The sequence below is a fragment of the Anticarsia gemmatalis genome, chromosome 17 (genome assembly GCF_050436995.1).
Source record: "Anticarsia gemmatalis isolate Benzon Research Colony breed Stoneville strain chromosome 17, ilAntGemm2 primary, whole genome shotgun sequence".
Taxonomy (NCBI): domain Eukaryota; kingdom Metazoa; phylum Arthropoda; class Insecta; order Lepidoptera; family Erebidae; genus Anticarsia; species Anticarsia gemmatalis.
In genome coordinates this window covers 9,345,861-9,366,930 of record NC_134761.1, presented here as the reverse complement: position 1 = coordinate 9,366,930, position 21,070 = coordinate 9,345,861, and the positions used below count along the sequence as shown (strand labels likewise).

The 21,070-nt window shown below is 32.7% G+C and overlaps 1 protein-coding gene across 1 annotated transcript in view; it reads left to right on the top strand.

Annotated features, from left to right (window-relative positions):
* Window positions 1–19,679, top strand: part of LOC142979706 (putative phosphatidate phosphatase) — a 131,252-nt gene extending 111,573 nt beyond the window's left edge. Inside the window, exons 4-6 of the mRNA XM_076124797.1 lie at window positions 15,341–15,502; window positions 15,962–16,138; window positions 16,528–19,679. Coding sequence (XP_075980912.1) covers window positions 15,341–15,502; window positions 15,962–16,138; window positions 16,528–16,626 — 438 coding nt within the window. The 3' untranslated portion in view covers window positions 16,627–19,679. The remainder of the gene's footprint in view (window positions 1–15,340; window positions 15,503–15,961; window positions 16,139–16,527) is intronic.
* Window positions 19,680–21,070: the final 1,391 nt, after the last annotated feature.

Below are 21,070 nucleotides of genomic sequence, written 5' to 3'. Positions count from 1 at the left end.
TTTATTCAATATTTTTATATGTATAGTTATTCACGAAAAATGTGACTACAAACTTAATGAGAAATAATTGATGTCTAGTGGTCTACTAATCCTGATTTGGTCCGAAAACCAAAACCGTGCGTGATTAGTACTTTAGGCTCCCATTAGACTCCCGTCGCAGTAACCACTAATTACATCTATTAATACCAATTTACACATGCCTTGAACAGCCTAATTACCAGTAACAGTTTCCAAATAAAGCTGATCGTCTATTCAAGCCTTCAATCGTTGCTATCAATCAATCCATTGTTTGTTATGACGTCATTCTGTCATTGATGATGACTGCGTATCGATTGATTATGATAATTAAGGTACTTTCAGTGTCGTGTTACTTTTGCTGGTGATGTTGTGACGTCATTATGCAACTAGTGGAAGAATTGAAAGCGTGAAGTAAGCGATTCATCGGCAAAATTATTTGGAATGAGTTGAAAATTTAAGTGTCTAACTAAGTCATTTCATACCTTTCACGTCTTGTAGGATTTTGTTATTTAACCCTAGCGATTCTTTACTCCCAATGCAAAAAATGCATGTATTTGTAGCTGAAGTACTGACCTACCAATCTATCGATCTGTGCGTTGCTACCTTATGTACGAAACGGAAGAACCAATTTTGATTTTATTGTAAAAAATGATAGATTGATATAAGCACAGTTAGAGTAATATTACTGAAATCAAAATAAGAGCTATAAAGTCCTTTTACGTCAAATGGCTGCATCTACTAGATTTATAGTAAAAAAATCTTAAGTGTCCATTTCCCACAAGCATTTATGTTATGACATCTGTTTTCACTCATATCCAGCGTCATATTCTTTTGATCCAACATAACAAGCTTCATAAAAATCATCTCTTGATGTTATTTTGAGAGTCATAACCACACATTTTAAAACAATTCTATTATTTCCTTCGAAACTTTACGACCACCATTTTAGTTATTTCGGTTTAAAGGTGTGGTATCACATACGCATTAGTTTTGAAACATCTTTGTGAACACAAGGAACTACAAGTTACGAAATCGGAGTTTACCTATGTTCTCTGTCTGTAAACATATGTATTGAATCGCATGAGTTTTGAGTTTAAAGTATCCCATATTATTAAATAAGGCTGATACACAAATCTGATATAAGAAAATGTCTTATGCCCAAACGATCGAGCTGTTACCGTTACTTACAAATTGTCAAGTCCGATCCCGTCCTTAGTTATTTAAGTTTTACGGTTTCAAAACTGTACATGTTTTTTGGTAACGAGTGTCTTTTTATAACGTACTTGACCTTAAGGTCAAATAATTTATTATTGTCTTAAACGCTTAAATTCTTGACAGTAATAAAAATGTCATGAATTTGGTCGTTTTGTGGGAATGTAGTTGACTTTTTAGAGACATTCGGTGTCAAGGAACTGCTACTAGATGTCATGGGTAGACGAAATAGGCTACAAAGATAAAAGGTTGTTGGAGTCATAATTATATTATACAACTTGGGAAGTTCTTACTAAATGTATTGTTTCCATACATAGTTTATTACTATTGGTACATAACTATATGGAAACGTACCATTTGTATCAACTTATACTCTATATTTTGCAAATAGCAAATAATATAATCTTACTCTTATATTTAAATCGGTGAACTGTTGAAAGGGAAACTAGATTTTAAAGCATGATTTTGTTCGGTTTATTGTGATACATCTATTTGTTGAGTTCCTATTTCTTTGATCTCAATTGCTATCTAAAGTCTTTACACAGTTTTTGTTAGTCAATCGAAATTATTTTATTTTATAAGTAACTAGCTGACCCGCGCAACTTCGCTTGCGTCACGTAAGAGAGATTGGGTCAAAATTTTCCCCGTTTTTGTAACATTTTTTACTGGTACTCTGCTCCTTTTGGTCGTAGCGTGATGATATATAACCTATAACCTTCCTCGATAAATGGTCTATCTAACACTGAAAGAATTTTTCAAATCGGATCAGTAGTTCCTGAGATTAGCGCGTTCAAACAAACAAACAAACAAACTCTTCAGCTTTATTATATTTAATATAATATATTAGTAAGTATAGATAAAAATATAATTGTGTAGTCGGCGACAGCTTCGCAGCATAAGCTACATGCATAATGACTTTTAGTGATAATGTGTGTATCAACTAATGTAGTTTTACCACACGACTAAAGCCACGGGTGGTAAAATTTCACAAGTAGCGTAATTAAAGGCCCACCACGCGTGTTTAGGAAATTAAATTTCTATAAAAAACAGGAAACATTACGTGGAAAGGTAATCATCAAACCGTGTTTACACCCACAGGTCATTTGCATAATTGATCACGTATTTTACATACGTATCCCAGGAGATTATGAAATGGCTTAGTATTAAACAGTTGTATTAGTCATACACGCAAATAAGTTGAGATCTTTACTAATAAGGGGTGTGTGATAATCCATAATAGGTCAATACTTCATACACTCTTGCCTATACCTTCGGATATCGTTAAAAATGTATGTATTTGAAACTTAATTTTTTAGAAGATTTTGAAAATAGCATCTATCATTTCAATTTGTTAAAAGGGTTTGTCCGCTCGTGGTTAGCGTGATGAGATGGGCACAAGCCTAACCTCTCCCTTTCCAAAATCTCAAAGGAAAACCGTGCCTAGGACAGTAAAGGAAATTATTCCATTATCTATATGTCCTTTTGAGTCAATTATAAGTCTACCATTAAATGAATTCATGGAATCATTAAAATAGTAAATTTTGACACGTGTTTGTTCCTAATTTCTGTTATTATCTCAATTTGATATTACCGATACCGATTTAGTTAATAATATAGTATTAAAGCGAAAGTCTAACACTTTAGTTTCTTTTGAGATATGTAATAAGTGGCTAGAGAACTTTCAAATAGTTATGAGTTATGTTGTCAATGTTATTTTTTATTATTTGCTGTTGAAAGTAATTTCTCTATCATTGATAGTATTACAGACCAGGTTTCAAAATTACTAGTTTGGGTTGGGTAAGATAAAAATCTCTAAATTTCGTTGGAGTCAATCCTTACATCCATTGTAGAAATATGTTTATTTATAACTAAATGATAAATATGGATATAAACGTACGTTATGAATATTACGTAAGATTGTTTGTTATTTTTGTCCTGTCAACATCTTCGAATACTTTCGATACCAATGATTGCCTTCGATGATAATGCTATCAATTCCCAAAATGTTGTTGTTCTAAAAGAATTTAGCAGTCGATAAGAAGTGTTTAAGGATCAATTACATTAATGATGCATATGTTGTCAAAATAAACCAAAAGCTAACTTTTCATCGTCTATAGTTAGCATCTAGCTCACATAACTCATACTGAATTAAACTAGCACTCTTGGTCTCTCCATCCACATCGTTTTCCCATTAACTAGAACTTGTCTCACATAAGCCTCCACATACCAACACCCATAAACCGTAACTAATAATATCTGAATCTAAATATTTCTAAGCGTACATCAGATGCGTTTAGTCACGGGTTGGCACACGCATCTCATAATGCCAAGATGTTCATCTTGCATGCCTTCGTTTTATATCTAATCAAGTAAGATGGACCTCTCTCTGGTTTAAGTTGATTTTACATACTGATATGTATTAGTTACATCGATTACATATGCAAGATAAAACTTGATCATAAATATATGGACTGTAGAGTATCTATAGTCCATTGGTAGCGTTTACGATTGCTGTGAAGACGATACGAATTCAGGGACATTCCAAAAAAGTAACTTCAAATGTTTTTCTGTCCGAATTTCTCAGGATTTACCCCGAACATAAATATTAAGTACTGTGGCTGTAACTTAAAACTTTAAAAGCGCACCCGATATCATTTCCTTCCCATGAGCAAGCCTAAAAAAAATGCATGAGCTTGAATACATTGTAGCTAAGACTACCAAAATAGTTCGTGTTACTTTTCTTTCCAATCTCTCAATTGAACAGCTCAAAATATTTAATACAAGTTCCACAACAAATTAATAACAATATTCGCCTCACTGATAAGCGTATGAATCAATTGATCGCGGCACTAACACGCATTACTTTACCGGTTCAAACCGACGTTGGATAAGACTGCAAGCAATTTACGCATTAAAGCCTTCTAACGTCTATCGGATAATTTCTTCTTCCGCTTAGATAACTTCGGGATTAAGTTAGACTTGATATTCGTGACTTTCCTGATGTTTGATAGCTTGGAATATAAGCTTCCTTGGCTGTTATGCTCATTGCATAAACAAAATCTATAAAGGGTTTTTAGGTATCCTTACGAGCCTAATAGGTGGTTAGTTACAATCAGAACGCAACCATGTTTTGAATTTGACAGGATATTTGTTTCTTCTTATCAAAGAGTTATATTTATTTTGGGTCTAAATCTTAAGAATATTTATATAACAATTTAATCGTCGTCTATTAATATAACAACAAAACTCGACTCGCCACTTACGACTTCGCGTAGCACTTTTTTTTCTCAAATGAAAAAGTAAGAACTTTTTCTAGATAGTGAAACTGATTCTGCAAGATTGAGTACTTGTTTATGGCTAGGGCGGTACGTAGCGGACGTAACTCAACGTTGCCTAATATCCCTTTGCGAAGAGAAAGACCACCAACATAGGACCATGTCTATGTCATTACTTGTGAAAATCTAACATTGTAAATGCGTAAGTAACTGTGCCTTCACGCCTCTTCTTTATGCCTAAACTGTTGAATCAATTTATGTAAAATATACAAAGATAGTTAATAGACATTTAACAAACACGGGTATCATTATAAGTATGATGCGCCCGTTTTGATTTCTTAAGACAGCTGTAAAATTTCACTGAAAAAAATAGTTTACGTTTTATAAAATTCATCAGGGGAAAAATCTTAACAAAATACTCCACATATTAAAATAACATCGTACGCCGTATTCAACAAGTTTATAATGTGATAGGAATCGTGCTGACAATCAGAAAAACGAACAATAGTGCAGGCGCCTCATCAATTTCCATCACTCAGTATTCCCTGCGGGTACCAGCCACAAAGGTATCGTGATCTGAAACAATGCAGTGCCCCTATTCTGTTGGTAAAAAGACTACTAATATGAATGTTAACTTGTCTTTGTCTGAAATTGATTTTGATAAAAGTATTTAAATTGATGGCAGTTTTTCTACTGTCAAATGTTATGTTATTTGTTGTTTATCTTGTTTACGTCGAAAAAGACTTGACTTGACTGCTATTCCTTTTTTTTAGAATTCCTTGCCTAAAGGGTAAAAAGGTATCTCATGAATTGTGATAGTGAGACAGTTGTTTTTTTATTTTGTTTTAATCCCGACAAGTTTTTTTGTTTGGTTTTCTAGATACTTACAGCGGCTCAATCAGTTTCCCTATAGCTATGAAATCTACTTTTTGTTCAATAAATTATCAGCTCTGAAGTCCCAGTTGCCACTTTATCCACCGATGACTGTCTTTACTTTCTACTTTAGAAATACAACCACAACCATACGTAGAATTTTCTAAAAGTATTCTCTACTTAACAATACTTATAAGGAATTTGATCACGACGCCTAACAGAATAAACGCCACTATCTCAAATCTGGATCTACTCTCGCTGGTCATATTCAATGCTCGTATTCGTGACTGGGAATCAATACAGCTCGTCAGGGCCCGGCTACGTGTGGCCCATGCCAACTATTGTTTCCGATAATTGTTTCGGTTGATTTTAATACAGTATGTAGGTGACCAGGGACGTATTCGGTGGGTTTACTAATCGTAGACAAAATTTTTGGCTGATTTTCTTTTGACTATGGCTTTCTTTAATTATATTATTTAAGATTTTGTGTTATCAATCATAATGACGAAATTAATAGACGAATGTCTTTTGTCGTCATATCTGTTCTGTTCGGATTTTCTCACAAGAATACATTTTATGATTAGCATTAGAAAAAAAAAATTACAAACTGAATATCACATAGTAGATTCAAATTCATAATATCCTTTATTTCATAAATTTCATACAAATTATTATAAACAGTATAAATATATGGTTTCCATTTTTTTTAGATAGTGCAATGAATTAAGAGTACTCTTCTAAAAATGAAGTCGAAAAGTGTGCTTACACTTGTATCATCTTTTCAAAGACAACATATTTAATCTAAAGATATCTCCATAAATAACATTAATAGCTATTTTTCAAGTAGCTACCTGAAAGATAAATAGTCTGTCGTTGGATATTACTACCGTAGCCTGTTATGTTATTACAAGCGTCCGGCCCATTGATCATTATATCTTAGCGATCAATCATAAGATGATAATTTTAATTAATTGATGAGGGCTACAAATCTTTTAGTTTTGTATTTGTTGCTTCAACTCATAATGTATTGATAGTTGTGAATAGTGTTCGATAGTAAATTAAATGTCGATATTTTTACCGAAATAATAGCTATTAACAGTATGGTAATGCTGATAGTTAGCTTGGTTATATTACTCTAAATATTTCAGTAGTAAAATTGTTGACTCTTCGATTAAAACTAAATAAGTTATTATGTCGCAAAAATAACGAAAAAGAATACACAGATTCAGATACAAATACCATTGAAACACTTATTTATGAGTCATACAAAACCTTATTTCAATTTCATAATTTAATTTCATAATATGATTTCTATAATTCCAGAATTTCGTAAGCATTAAACGATTTTTCCTTCATATATCACAAATATTATCGAACGTAACGAATCGGTAAACGAGCTGTCATTGTATTATACCGATCTGTACCGAAAATACCGGAACTTATCGGCAATTACTATTTATAATCGAATGGTCATCATGACAGATGGCGTTACTAGTCTAATAGTCATGCCTCAAGGCACTTACACGTGAAATTAAATTCGATGTTTCGTCACGGTATTTCTTTCACCGTTATTATAAACTATTATTATATGCTAATGGATTATTAGGTATGTAAAGTGAAATACTGATTTTGTGATAACTTTGAAATTTATTGTAATTAGCTTCCGATTTTGAATTACGTGGGTGTTGATTTGTCTCGCTTTGTAAGTTGTTACTTTCTCATGTTATTATGCTTGGTAAGATTATTTAGCTCAAATAAATCTCATTACCTATTCGATATTACTTTACTTCTATTTAATCATAACTCAAACACTACTTTTAAGATCTGGCATTATGTGGCACGCGAAAAAAAAAACGATAAAAAAATAAAAACAGCATTAATTTTAGCCATAAACATTTCTGTTGGGGAATTAGTGTGACAATTTAAGCTGGTTATATCTTTAACCCCTGGTTTCTGAGGTACATTTAGCGGTAGTTTATCTATTCAATAGCGTTTAAACTCATATAAAAAACGCAATTTTTTAAATATATAAACTACAGCTAAATGTACTCAGAGAAACCAGGGGTAAGACAAGAGATGCCTGTATTAAATAAAATCGGTATCACCATCCCAAGTTCGTCTCTGCGGCCATCACTCACGAGTTTACTGTAAGTCTGCAACAGTTATGAATATTGAAAGGTTTCCACAACATGTGAATATTTACTAAATTAATTCCGTTTACGAGCGGAACGTGTTCGTCAAGTGTGTCAACGTATTCTGCGATGATAAAATATGCTAATTGAAAGCCTTGTCCCGGGAGGTTTTTGTTAAGTTATGATCTTATGACAGGATGATGTATTACGCACTTTCGATGTAAATATTCAATAGTTTTGAACGCAATTATTTATGCAACGGCATACATGATTTATTTGTTTTGCATCCGTGCAAAAAAATTCAGTACAGTTGAATATGCAGTTTTAAAAATTATGATTTTTCTATTAATTTAGTATTTTATTGTATCACTATAGTCAGTGATCCAGAAAATTAATTTGATTATTCTTAGTTTATGTTCCGGTCAGTTCATTGTCTTTGTATCTAGTATAACTTTCGTTTTTTATCTCATTTATAAAAGTAAAATCATTTACGTTTTATTTTGCTCATCATAATGTGAAAAAAAACACTGTGTTAGTAGATAAAAAAAATCAAAGCATTGTATCGTAGGTCTTAGTGAAGAAGGTAGGTTATGGAAAAGAACTTATTATAAGGGTATATGCATAACTTCATAAAATACAAAACGGTGGCTTATCAAATAATTTATTCAGCGACAACTCGCGAACCGTATAATGGCAAAATTGCCGTGTACGAGATCGAAAGTCGTATCGTACCGGCGCTTGCGCACGACATCGTAATCACACGGTATTATAACGTTTTCACCGGCTACTAAGGGATCGGTTATAATGTTGTAAAAATGTTGGAAGTAAATTAATTTTGAAGTACTAAATTGTTTAGTTTTTTGGTATAAAGATATTAAAGACCTGTCTTTTATACTTTGTGAGAAGGCACTAAAAGTTAAGGCTACCAAGCAAATGAGCTTTCTTTGCTCGGTAGCCTAAATGTCATACATGGAATCCTATAGTAATGTTATTTTAATACAATCATAAAATACTCTCCTTAAAAAAGTATTTTTACGTAATTTTTATCTCATATTTCAGTAATTTAGGTTTTTAAGCCATATACAATATCAAATCAAGTTAGTAAGGATCGTACCAAGTGGCACTCTCTAAACTTTGCCCACCCCTATGGGAAAAAGGCGTGATTTTATAAGTCTGTATGTATAATCAAATATCTAATTTCGAAATTAATCAAAAATAATCTTACCTCGTTTGTAGAGGAAAACGGAAATGTAACAACTTACACCTAACTAATAAAATTACATGCGTTAAACTTGTAGTTCTTGAATAACATATTTATTACTGTAATATCCGACAAATATAAGTCAAGATGAAGCCTATACTAAACATTCTAGTAATAGGCGAACGTAAATCTAACATAATCTTAAATAATCTAAATCAATCAACTTGTTCTTGGACGTATAATCTTGATTCGCAAGAGTACTATTACAAAGAGATGATATCGCAAACTTGTACGTACATCTTGTATGCAAACCTCCATAACAAGGTTCTGCCTCTAATCTATTAGTTTAATATCTACTATCTTTATCTACTAACTACACGGCAATTATATGTAGTAATCTTTATGTTAGCGTATGTAGGGGCGTAGAGTGATATCGTGCATTAATTCATTCTTGTTATAGACTAATTTTTAAGTTCCGTATCTCTAATACTACGACTTCTCTGTCTATCTATCTTGAATCGGGCTGTAATCTCAGGATAGTTATTAATATAGCCAACTAGATAACCAACGTCCCAAGAATCTAGATCCCTTATTTTATCATTGCAGGTGTTGATTTTAGAAAAAAAGAAGTTTATCTTAAAACATGGTTAGGCATTGATTTTCAACCAGTAAAACTTGTGTTTGAACCTGGGCTTTCGACTATTCATAAGCTAATTTCATCAAATTCTTTATAGCAGTTTGGTTGTGCGTGATAGACAGTACCAAAAATGGCAGGCAGGAATAATTGATAATCGATTGTCAATGTTTTTTTAAAGTTTAAGTTACTATTTAATAACAGTAAAACTGTACAGAGATCAGATCGTTAAGACCGATTTAGATATTAAACATAAGCAGCAGAAAGAAAAAGCAAAAATCAATTTGCCGTCAACCCATTTCCATACGTTCTCACGAACAGCCAGTGTGTTCAATAACTGCAATAACTGCCCCAGGCATCGAACCCGCCCCTTGCCTCGTTGTGGTAATCACTAAATTACCGAACATTTAATATGCGTACGTGTACCGTGAAGAATAAATACTTTACCTGTTTGTGCAAGGTGTACGCTAAAAAGGGCAATTTTATATGCTTTAAGAAATACGAGCGAGTTAAGGAGACGATGTGAAAATATTAATGAGGAGAAAGTCTTAAGGTTAACTTTATAACCTGTTCATTTATCTATACTTATATTATAAAGCCGATAATGTATATTATTACATTTAAAATAACACAAGTCTTTTCAAGATTCTAGGATTTCTAGCTTAGGGAGGAGTCTAGGTGCGAGCACCAGTTAAACTTAACAATATTTTCAAATAATTTTGTTGTTAGCTTAAACCTACAAAGATAATATACTGTCTTGAAATAAATCATATTTTTATAAGTAAGTCACACACTAGGAAAAAATCATAATACACAGTTGCAATTAAAATAATAGTAAGTATTAAATCGTGATAAAATTCTACAAAAAGATTCAACCTCAAACATCATCTAATCAAAACTAATCTAATAAGGAAAAACAAAACAATAAAAAACAGAGGAGTGAACAACTTTGTAGAGTTTTTCTTCAAAATCCAATTACTTGAAGTCAAGGTAGTAAAATGTTTTACTACTCCATCAAAGCTAAGACTTTTTGCGTCATTGTTACGTCAATTGAGAGAAAACGTGCAGAAGACAGCGAATACAACAGAATTCGTATCTTAAATTTGTGTAAAGCCTTTGACGTCATATTATAGCCTTTACACTCTTATGTTAATTCGTGAAATTCGCGTATTAAATAGTTAAAAATCGCGAAAATTTAATAGTTTATAGAAAAATAAGTATGGGAATTAAATGCTAAGAAGATTGGTATTAACTGGAGTAAACAAGAGTATTTTCAGTAATAAAAGATGAACAAGCAAAGCGAAAGTTTGATCCTTAATATATTATTTAGATCCCAAAACATATGAAGTTTGTAATGAGAAGAGACATATGGTTTTTATGAGTATTATCATTGTATTATACTCATAAAAAACATATGTGTTGTTTAGGCTCCTAATATTTCTAAAACCTTATTTGTCATATCAAGTATGGGATACCTCAAGGTTAATTCTGGGCCCTATACTGATTTCTAATTTAATTAAATGTATAGATTCTAAAATCGTACATTTTCTTAACTCATCGCCTCGTTTAAGTTGTTTAAGTTATAAAAGAGTTATTTAAATGCATGTAGTCTTGTGAATATGTTAATTAAAGCTAGGAATAGCATCGCACAACCGTAAGAATCAACTCAAGCTATACTTAGATTTTCATTATACTAATTAATACAGTAGCTAGATTTCTTATTAAATTCTGTTTGAAAATCTCCGCGTATCTGCTAAGGTATTACAACTACATTTACCTACAACATGCATACTTATAATTATGCATAAATTATTTAAATTTCTAGATTAACCCTCATAGTAAGTGCTTCATTAGTAACTTTAGTCCGGCATCTTAGTAAAGAGCCTTGGCATAGAGAATTACTCATTATAATCTAGATAAAATAAATGTAATGAAGTCCCCAACCCGCACTTGGCCATCGTGGTAGACTGAAGGCCTAACCCCTCCCCAGTTTGAGAGGATACCCTTGCCCTGCAGTGGGACAGTAATGAGTTAAAAAAATGTAATAAATAGTTATGTGTATTTCCAAAATATAGTAGCTGTATCTAACCGGCCACCGTCAGCTGCATACGGCCACTTGTCTAACATGTTCAAAATTATGAATTTTGTGTATCTCCGCTAGCCGCGAACCATATTCAAGTCTCTCGAAGTCGTTGGTCTTAAGTAAGAGGTTTTCCTATTAAAATCAAGCTTGCTCTTAAGTCTCAAACTTGTTTTTAGGCCAGTCAACGGGCCTACTTGATTGGATGATTGACTTGTCCGTAAAAGGCGAAAAAAGTATATAAAAGCACTTAACAACGTGTTATCGGGATTGTAAACAAAATCATAAATTTTCCTTTATAAATTATTTATGGTATGGCTCCTAGCGGTATTTTGAAAATTGTTTTGTTCAGCAAACATAAACGTTGACAAACAAAGTATTCATAATTTGATACGTGTTTTAATGTGCTAGAAAACTCAATTAGGGTGCAGAATTTAAACAAAGGAGAAAGAATACCAATAATCGGTGTTAAAAAAAATAAGTTACTCGTAAGTATGAAAAGAAAAACAATCATATAATTATTATATTATAGGTCAGGTGTAAAAACCATTACGTAAAAGTCTATTGCCTATATCGACTCTAAAGCAGCTATAAAGTCGAATACCTATATGAATAAAAATATTTTCAGAACATTATTCACAATATACAGTTCACATGATAGAGTTTGTTATCATAACCAGGATCGGAATTTAGAAACGCTATACTTTAAATTCCTAGATCCAGACGAATTTGTTTTCTAAAATTGCAAAAAACGTAAAAAAAATTGGAAAATATTTTTCAAGAAAACAATTCACATTTCAGTGTTATTATAAACAGGATCGGAATTTAGAAACGCTATACTTAAAATTCCTAGATCAAGAACAATTTACTTTCAAAATATAGCCGAAGTCAAAAAAATAGATTTACTTATACATTTTCGCATGAAGAATTTGGCTCAGGCGTTCGATAACATTGCAAATCACTTTGTAGTTTACAAGCATGTTTTACGCGAAAGATAGATTTACCTATAAGCCAACAACTTAGTGGAGAGCTTTGTATGCAACGTTCACGGCTTATATAGGTACACAAAATTTAGAATTTAAAACATCAGTGACCCGTAGTATTATGGAGCTGACTGTGTACTTTTTGATATAGCTACTTTATTTTAGAAATACTCCGAACTAATTGTAATAATTAAAAAAATTGTGCATGCCAAAGCTCTCGTCTAACTCGTCGGACTATAGTTTGTAGAGCAATAAATATACTTTTTTCTATGTTTTATTCATGGTTGCATTCTATCTGGATGTAATAAAAACTTCAGTTAACGTGTTAACGTTGTTTTCACATAAAATATGTGCCTATCAAGTCGGATTATCGATGGCAATAGATAGACCAGTTAGATTTAATGGCATTACAATTATAAAAGATTAGCTTTATGGCCATTCTTCACCTGAATTGCATTAGCTTTTAGTCGTTCGCTCCTAACTATTAGCTACTGGTTAGTCAGATTTCATCTAAGTTAAGACAATAGTTTTGGAATGTATGCTAGAAATTTAACAAACAGATGGAGTTTCACATTATTCAGAATTCAGAAGTGAATTTATGAAGAAAACGTGCTGTACCGAAATACTGTGTATATAGCAAAAAGTACCGACACTACTTAATATAGAAAAGATGAATGATGACAAAAAAAGAGAGTAACTCAAATTGAGCCAATTTATAACACTTTTTCTTTTTTCGTAATGATGCTATTATTTATTTTAACTATCAATTCTACGCAAAAACATCTTCATGTTAAAACAATTCGTCAAAATTAGATCCCGTTTTAGACATTGCACAGAGCCTCCAATTATAAACAGTTTATTATGAGTTTAACACACTGACCTGTGAGATCAATCTTTAGCAAAATTATACACCTACATGCTCTACATTTAAAACATGGAATACTTAAAATAATAATAAGTACTGGCCTTCAAAGCCTGTCAGTCAAGAGAGAGGAATTTTAAAAAGAATATTAATTGTACAACAATTTGCAATGTTGGGGAGTTGACGCGTAAATTGGAACGTCTCACGGCAATCCATCAGGTTTTGTACCGGGAATCTACGACAAGTAAAAATGTGCTCTAGTTTAATAAAATTAAAGATGCAATTTCAATAATATCATTCCTGCACTTAATACTTTTTGCTTTTGTAGTTAAGATTATTGATATTCAAATTGCAACTTTTTTGTAATTGTTTTAAGGTATATTATTAATTGCTTTAAGTATCTCAGTTGTAAAGTCCAGTGGTTACTAAGCCTCATGTTATAAATTATTACAGGGTACCGTGAATAATTGAAATTAATTTACGACGTGTTACGGTCATAACATGTCAGTGTTTAATCCTTACTCGTAATGTTATAAATCTGGGCGTTTAATTGTCTGCAACTGAAATGCTGAACTGATTTTGATGAAGTTTCATTTTGTGACAGATAAAACTTTACTTAAAAGATGTTATAAATAGATTTTTGCTCAGTATCTATAAACGACATTATAGGATGAATTTACAATAGAGAAATAACGACAGTTTGAACGGAACGATATAATTGTTACAAAAAACAAAACAAGTTTTTATTTCACTGCATCTGACTTTCGTCTCATAAATTACAAATTACTCTTACGGTATGTAAGGTATATGGTCCAATAAATTGACCATTAGAATCGTACAAATCACGGCAATTTCTTCTATAAAAGATTACAGATAAACACATCACCACAGTCACAGATAGGCCGTACTTGTCACAAATTCCATTCCGTATTGCATCCACAAAGCAAGTTCTGCATCGATCGTTGCAATAATCAAACGGCGGTAGATTACCGATAAACCAAGATTATAAGGAGTTTCTCTTTAATTGACATGTTTATCTTACGTACAGGATACATGCGTTTTTAATGAACAAGGGGAATACGTCTTCTTGTTAAAGTTTAAGCGTGGGCTTTTTTAAGTTGTAAATTGGCTTGTACTATCTGATTTATGCGGTGGGTACTTTGTAGTCCTTTTAAAAGGTTAAGTTAAAAAAGCCTTAAAGGGATAATTACGCTACGACCAATAGGAGCAGAGTAGCAATAAAAAATATTACAAAAACGGGGAAAATTTTGACCCATTCTCTCTTATGTGACGCAAGCGAAGTTGCGCGGGTCAGCTAGTTTCTTATATTGGCAGGCAAAGACACCACAATTTTGCCATCTGTCGTCTGATTACACAAAAAGTTATTTCTAACTAACAAATTCTACAACGACGAACATGACTAACCAAACTTACAAAATGAAACAATAGAAATTCGTGACATTTGAAATTCATAATTCACAGGTTACGAAACGTACAACAATACTGTCTGGTTTCATTTTTATTTCAGTGAAAGTGCGACCTTAAGACTATTGTTGGATCTATGACTATGAGAATCTAGACTTTACTGATTTACTATCTACTCCTACGTCTCATTGCAAATTAACTTGCGTGAATTAATGCACTCGCTTGAATTTGAACACATAGTACTTTTGCGAACAAAATTCCCAATAAAACTACTAGTAAGACTACGCGGTAAGACTACTGAGAATTGCCCAAAATGATCGACCTCATCATAATGGTATTTTTTTTTAAATAACAGTTAAATATCTTGGGCCTGACCTCTCGCAGTCGTGACATTTATTGTCCCATCGGGTTATGACAGTAATGATATAGTGTACCTAAGTATTGTGCAAACTTCGATACTAGTATTTATAGTGTCGATGCTGTGCACAATACCCCTGGACTTTTATTTATTTTCATGGACACTGGCCGCTATGCATGACTCAATTTGGCTACCAAGACTTATATTCTATACCAATACACTTGAAAAACTGTATCTTCCATAACTTTTAGCAAATATTTAACTTAATTCTTTCTCCATCTTTGCAGGTCTGTAGACCGGACATCGACTGTACACTACCGGAGAACAAATGGCGGTACATAGAGAACTTCACCTGTCTCGGCGGTAACGCGAAGCTTCACAAAGAGATGAGACTATCCTTTCCTAGCGGACACTCTTCCTTCTCGGGCTACACCATGTTGTATTTCAGTGTAAGTAGACAATACATTATTAATTAGAATTATTTTTATGGGATTACCTCTGTAACATGCGTGGCAGACTGGTAGTGTATACGGGTGCTGATCATGAGCTGCTATTACCGTATTATAATGCGGTTAGTAGACGTTTAGATCTGTTAATGTAAGCAGTAATTAAGATACGTCTACACTAATTTAGTCGTTTTCTTAGCTCTCTATCTTAAATTATTCATTTGTTAGTTCTGCCCGAGACAATATATCCATGAGTAAAAAGTATGCCAGTTTGTCTATTTGCCAAATATCATACAAAAACATTCAGTCCCTACTGGCAATTGAAACATATCTACATAAAGTCATCTTCACAAACTCAAGTCATACCTCTACCAAATAAATAACTACATTACCCTCCTTTACGTCGTGCAGTTGTGATAAAAAGAGTCCAAGGTTCATTCTTATTTCACTTGTTCTATACAGATGTACTTACAAAAGCGCTTCACCTGGCGTGGCTCGAAGCTGCTCCGTCACGGGATCCAGTTCCTGTTGATGTTGTTCGCGTGGTACACCATCATGACCCGCGTCTCTGACTACAAGCATCACTGGAGCGACGTGCTAGCTGGATTCGGTATCGGACTTTTGTATGCTGTGGTCATTGTGAGTATATTCATCTTTGTAGTCTTTTTGAACTCGTAACTATTAGGTGATATTCCTAGTCTTAATTATTCCTTTTTTGACTGTTGCTCTATTTCGTAGGTCCTACTTTTATTGATGTTGACGTAGTGAGCATTTTCTGTTCATTTGTCAAAATTCTATTTTTATTTTATTAGTCTGTAAACGAATGCAAGTGTTTTAGGATTGAGACATGGTTGGCACCGTTTTTTAGATATTTGAGCGTGTAGAAAGAGAAGGGTTCTGACTTGTGAGGACTAAGCCAAGCCTAAGGGTCTTATATTTTGGTCTTTAGGTCAAACATTTCATTTATTACTGTCATGTTAATCTCACCCTTGTCATCATCTTTAGTGAAATGTTTCCTTTAATTCCAGTTCGCTTTCGTCTCAAACCTTCGCAAGACACCACGTTCCCGCTCCCACGGCCACGAAGCCGAGCTCCGAGCAACCAACGGGAACCGAGTGCCCGTTTGACAGTCATCTCCCATCAGCTCCCGGTGTGACAGTGGCGAGGAACTATGATACGAACAGCCCACAGTGTCGTGGATCTCACACGAATATATCGACGCGTGTAGACAATCAAGGGAATAACTTGACACACGTAAGGAGAAATAAACTATAGTAGTGGTCGTGAGATTCTGAAGTAATTTGTGTGAGTGAAGTGCTGTTACATGGTTATATCTGTAACTTAAGATAAAGCGTTTAAATATGTATGCAGGTTACCTGTAGTATATAGGTAAAGGACTAGAGTAACGTAAATCAAATCGTGAAAATTCGATTTATTATTAAACCAAATTGCAACGTTTTAAAAATAACGCTGCTATTTAGTTTAATAATTGTATTGCTATATAAGCAGTTTTATAATAATGCTGCTATTTATAACTGCTATTTAACTTAGTAGCAGGGTTATTAAAAATCGTTATTTTGGGGATTGTAAATTGAAATTGTTTTTGTTTTTTTTTTCGTGTGGGCTTATACTTATGTATTTATTTTTTCCATATTATGGAATTAAAGCTTCTTGGTGAAGTCATTTTACGATGTTAAGTCGTTGTTGAGTGATATTTACTATTGTTTTACTGTTCTTTTAGTAATATTATAATAATATGTGACTGGAAATATTCTCAGACATAATGTGTTTTTTATCGGAAGAAGGGAGAGAAGAAATTCAGCGAAATATTACAATTTACAAGCAGGTCTTGAAATCAATGATATTGGAATTATGGACATAATAAAAAATGGCAGCTAAAATTATAACGTGTTCCTATATTACGACTTTATTATAGATATTAATCGGGTAATGATATTTAATTGATATTTTAAAATTATTTATGAAGGATATAGTAAAACAATGGTAATATCACTAAAAACAACTCATAATAATGATATTTTGAGGATTGTGCAATCTTATATGGATAATGTCTAATTCATTGGCATCCCTTTCACCTTATTACAAAATTGTATAGGTTACGGAAACGTCAAAATATGACTGGGAAGTGAGCAATATAAATAAAGTATTTTCGACATTATTTGTGTTACACAAATACTAAGAGAAGCTCGTTGCGAAATCATAACAGCCGAGCTGATCGATTTCTCGGGTTAAAGTACGCTTGCCAAGGTTGGTCAGCAGATGGGTGACCAAATTGTACATAGCGACTAACAATCCTAATTATATTTTGATGGTCTTATAAAGGGATGTCAATGAAAACATTTTTTATATTTGTATAAGTCGATAACAGTTTGTATATATTATAAATTATAAATAATTAATATAAATGGGTACTAGAAGTATTACTTAAGTATCCATATAAGGCTATTATTTTTATTAAGTTCAGTTGAAAATATAGGCAGCTATTTTGTAAAGAAAAATATAAATAATTGGTGCCACACTAAATAAATGTAATGTCTAATTTTTTAAAGCTATAGAGGGCTAGAATTTTTGAAACAGTCAATTTGTACATATCCACAGTAAAGCTAAATTATTAGACTACCTTTAAGTGGATCTAATGTTTGAATGTAAATTGAAGAATTGATCAATCTTAGTCGTTCAAATCATGTATGATATTTTCATGTACTGAGTAACTTGAGTCGCTGGCGTCAATTATTCTGTGGAACATTGAAGGCGCTATATTTTTCGTTTTTATGCAAAGACTAAGTAAACAATGAAAGTAATTCAGGTAGAAATTGAGTGCATTTTGAAATATTACCAAATGTTGGATATTTTACAAGAATTTTCGCTTAGAAAGTGAAGTTGAGGTGTTTTTCGGATATTTATAAGTAATCTAGATGTAATTTCTGTAAGAAAACTTAAAGACAGTACAATTTATTGCTTGCACTTTTCACAGCCGCACTTCACTTAAGCGAAAATCGATGCATTTTATTACAATAGTTATAACCAATAATACAAAATAACAAGCTTTAGTATAACCTATAATAAGTCAAACAAAAAATAATTACTTAAAATATTTCACGAAGACACTTAGTTTTCCAGTGTTTTGTCAAAGCCTTAGTAATCTGGAAAGGACTAATTTTGAGCTAAGCGCTTGAATTTTAAGCACTACTCAAATCAGGTTTTAATTATTTCGACTGACGTCATAGTCTACTTAAACATCGCAACTTTATATAATAAGAATAAAAAAAACATTTTGTAACTTAGCTTTTCAAAAAGCTAGAATAAAAATAGCATTATGAAATAACTTAGTTGCACATTAATAACGTTATAGTACAACTTATTTTTAGGTTATAATTAGATATCACACGTATGTTTTTGGTAAAAATTTTAAACGAATTTTTGAAAGCTAGAATTTATTTTTATTTTAGACTTTATCGCCATAAAGACTAGAATGAAAATAGATTTGCATTTATTACAAATGTTGGTTAAATGTATACATACGGGTTTTTGTTGAAGCATTGGCTACATAGTAGTTTTTTTTTTAAATCAGTTTTCATAAAGATATTTGATTTGTGTGAGAAACAATGAAGAATCTCAAGGCCAAATTTGACTCAAAACCTAACCCCAATAGCATTCTTAGAGAACCCAACGCAGGCCCAATAAAAATAAAAAGGTAAAAAAAAAATCATTGGAAAATTCTCACTGCTAAATATCTTTTTAAATCTTCCCCCATTATTCCGTGAGTAAATACATATGCCTAACAGTGGGCTGTCCTGGCATTAAATATATTCAAAACAAATTTTTCGCAGTAAAAATCGCGATAATTTCTAAAATGTCTTGTTTCTAAACAATGTGTTTGACAAAAGCCTAGTACAAAGCAGCTCATTTATTTATATTAGTCATAGAAAACAATGAATAGTCCATTGAAATGTTACATGAGATTTACATTTATTAGAGGACGCAATTTTATTTTTGGAACATGTGGGGGGGGTCAATAGAAGCTTAACTTGAAGTTTGTGGGGTCGCCACCCTTGTCCCCCGGCCGCCATCTTGGAAAAGGGGGTGGAAACACTTTTTTCGCTATATCTCGGAAACTATGCGTCTTACAATAAAATTGTAAAAGCATAATTTGTAGCAAATTATTTTGTCTACAAATATGTTTCGTAACTTTTTGCCCTAAATTAACAATTAAAGAAGTTATAAGCAAAAAAGTGCAATTTTTTTTTATAATTATTTTCTTTATTGCTCTATAACTTTTTTTAGCGACAGCCGCGCGGATGGATCTCTGAGGTTAAGCCACGCTTGCCGAGGTTGTTTTGTGGATGGGTGACCGTCTTACACATATCGAGTTCCTCCCTGTTTCGGAAGGCACGTTAAATTGTTGGTCCCGGCTGTCATTTTCGAAGATATTTGACAGTCGTTAACAGTACTCAGAAGCTTGAAAGTCTGACAACCAGTCTTAACCAGGGGTATCGTTTTATATCCCAGGTAAATGGATTGTGGAGGTCAGATAGGCAGTCGCTCCATGTAAAACACTGGTATTCAGCTGCATCTGGTGAGACTGGAAGCCGACTCCAACATAGTTTGGAAAAAAGGCTAAGCTGATATGAATAAATTAAAAAAAATAACTCAGACCAATCTTGTAGAGTATTTTTCGAGGAAAATTTTGCCTTATATTTTTTTTTAATTTCAACATTTAGAAACTCAATAACAGCGCTCTGAAATAGACCGGATTTGGAAAGATAATTTTTGTAAAAAAAATTTCACTATTTTGCTTATAACTTCTTTAATTGTTAATTTAGGACAAAAAGTTATCAGACATATTTGTAGGCAAAATAATTTGCTACAAATTATGCTTTTACAATTTTATTGTAAGACGCATAGTTTCCGAGATATAGCGAAAAAAGTGTTTCTACCCCCTTTTCCAAGATGGCGGCCGGGGGACAAGAGTGACGACCCCACAAACTTCAAGTTAAGCTTCTATTGGCCCCCCCTACATGTTCCAAAAATAAAATTGCGTCCTCTAAGAAATGCAATATTCGGCCCTCAAATTGTAACATTTCAATGGACTAGAAGTCTCGAAGACAGCTGTAATGTATTTTTATACTGTGATATAGACTTTTAAAAAGGAACGAGATCTGAGGTGTACCATGTTTTGTTTATAGTCGATTACATAAATAATAAACTTTAAGGTAACTTTAGATGTCGCCAAAAAAGTTGAATAATTTTGCTACATTTTAGTAAACGATATTAAGATTTGCTTGAATAAAATTGCAGGGCGGAATATCAACCGATTGGTAGAACAGTCAACGGAGAATCCTCCGCACTCGGTCTTCTATCTGATTTCTAATGTAGCAACTTGTGTTCAAGATTTTTAGGGACACTATTGTATTTAATTAGCTTCAGAAATGAATACGTTGAATAACGAGCAAAAAATAACGGCCTAACTGTGTGCTATTTTTGTATATTATATCCTATTATTTATGTATGTTTAAGCATAATTTTACAAAACATCTGTATATAACAGGA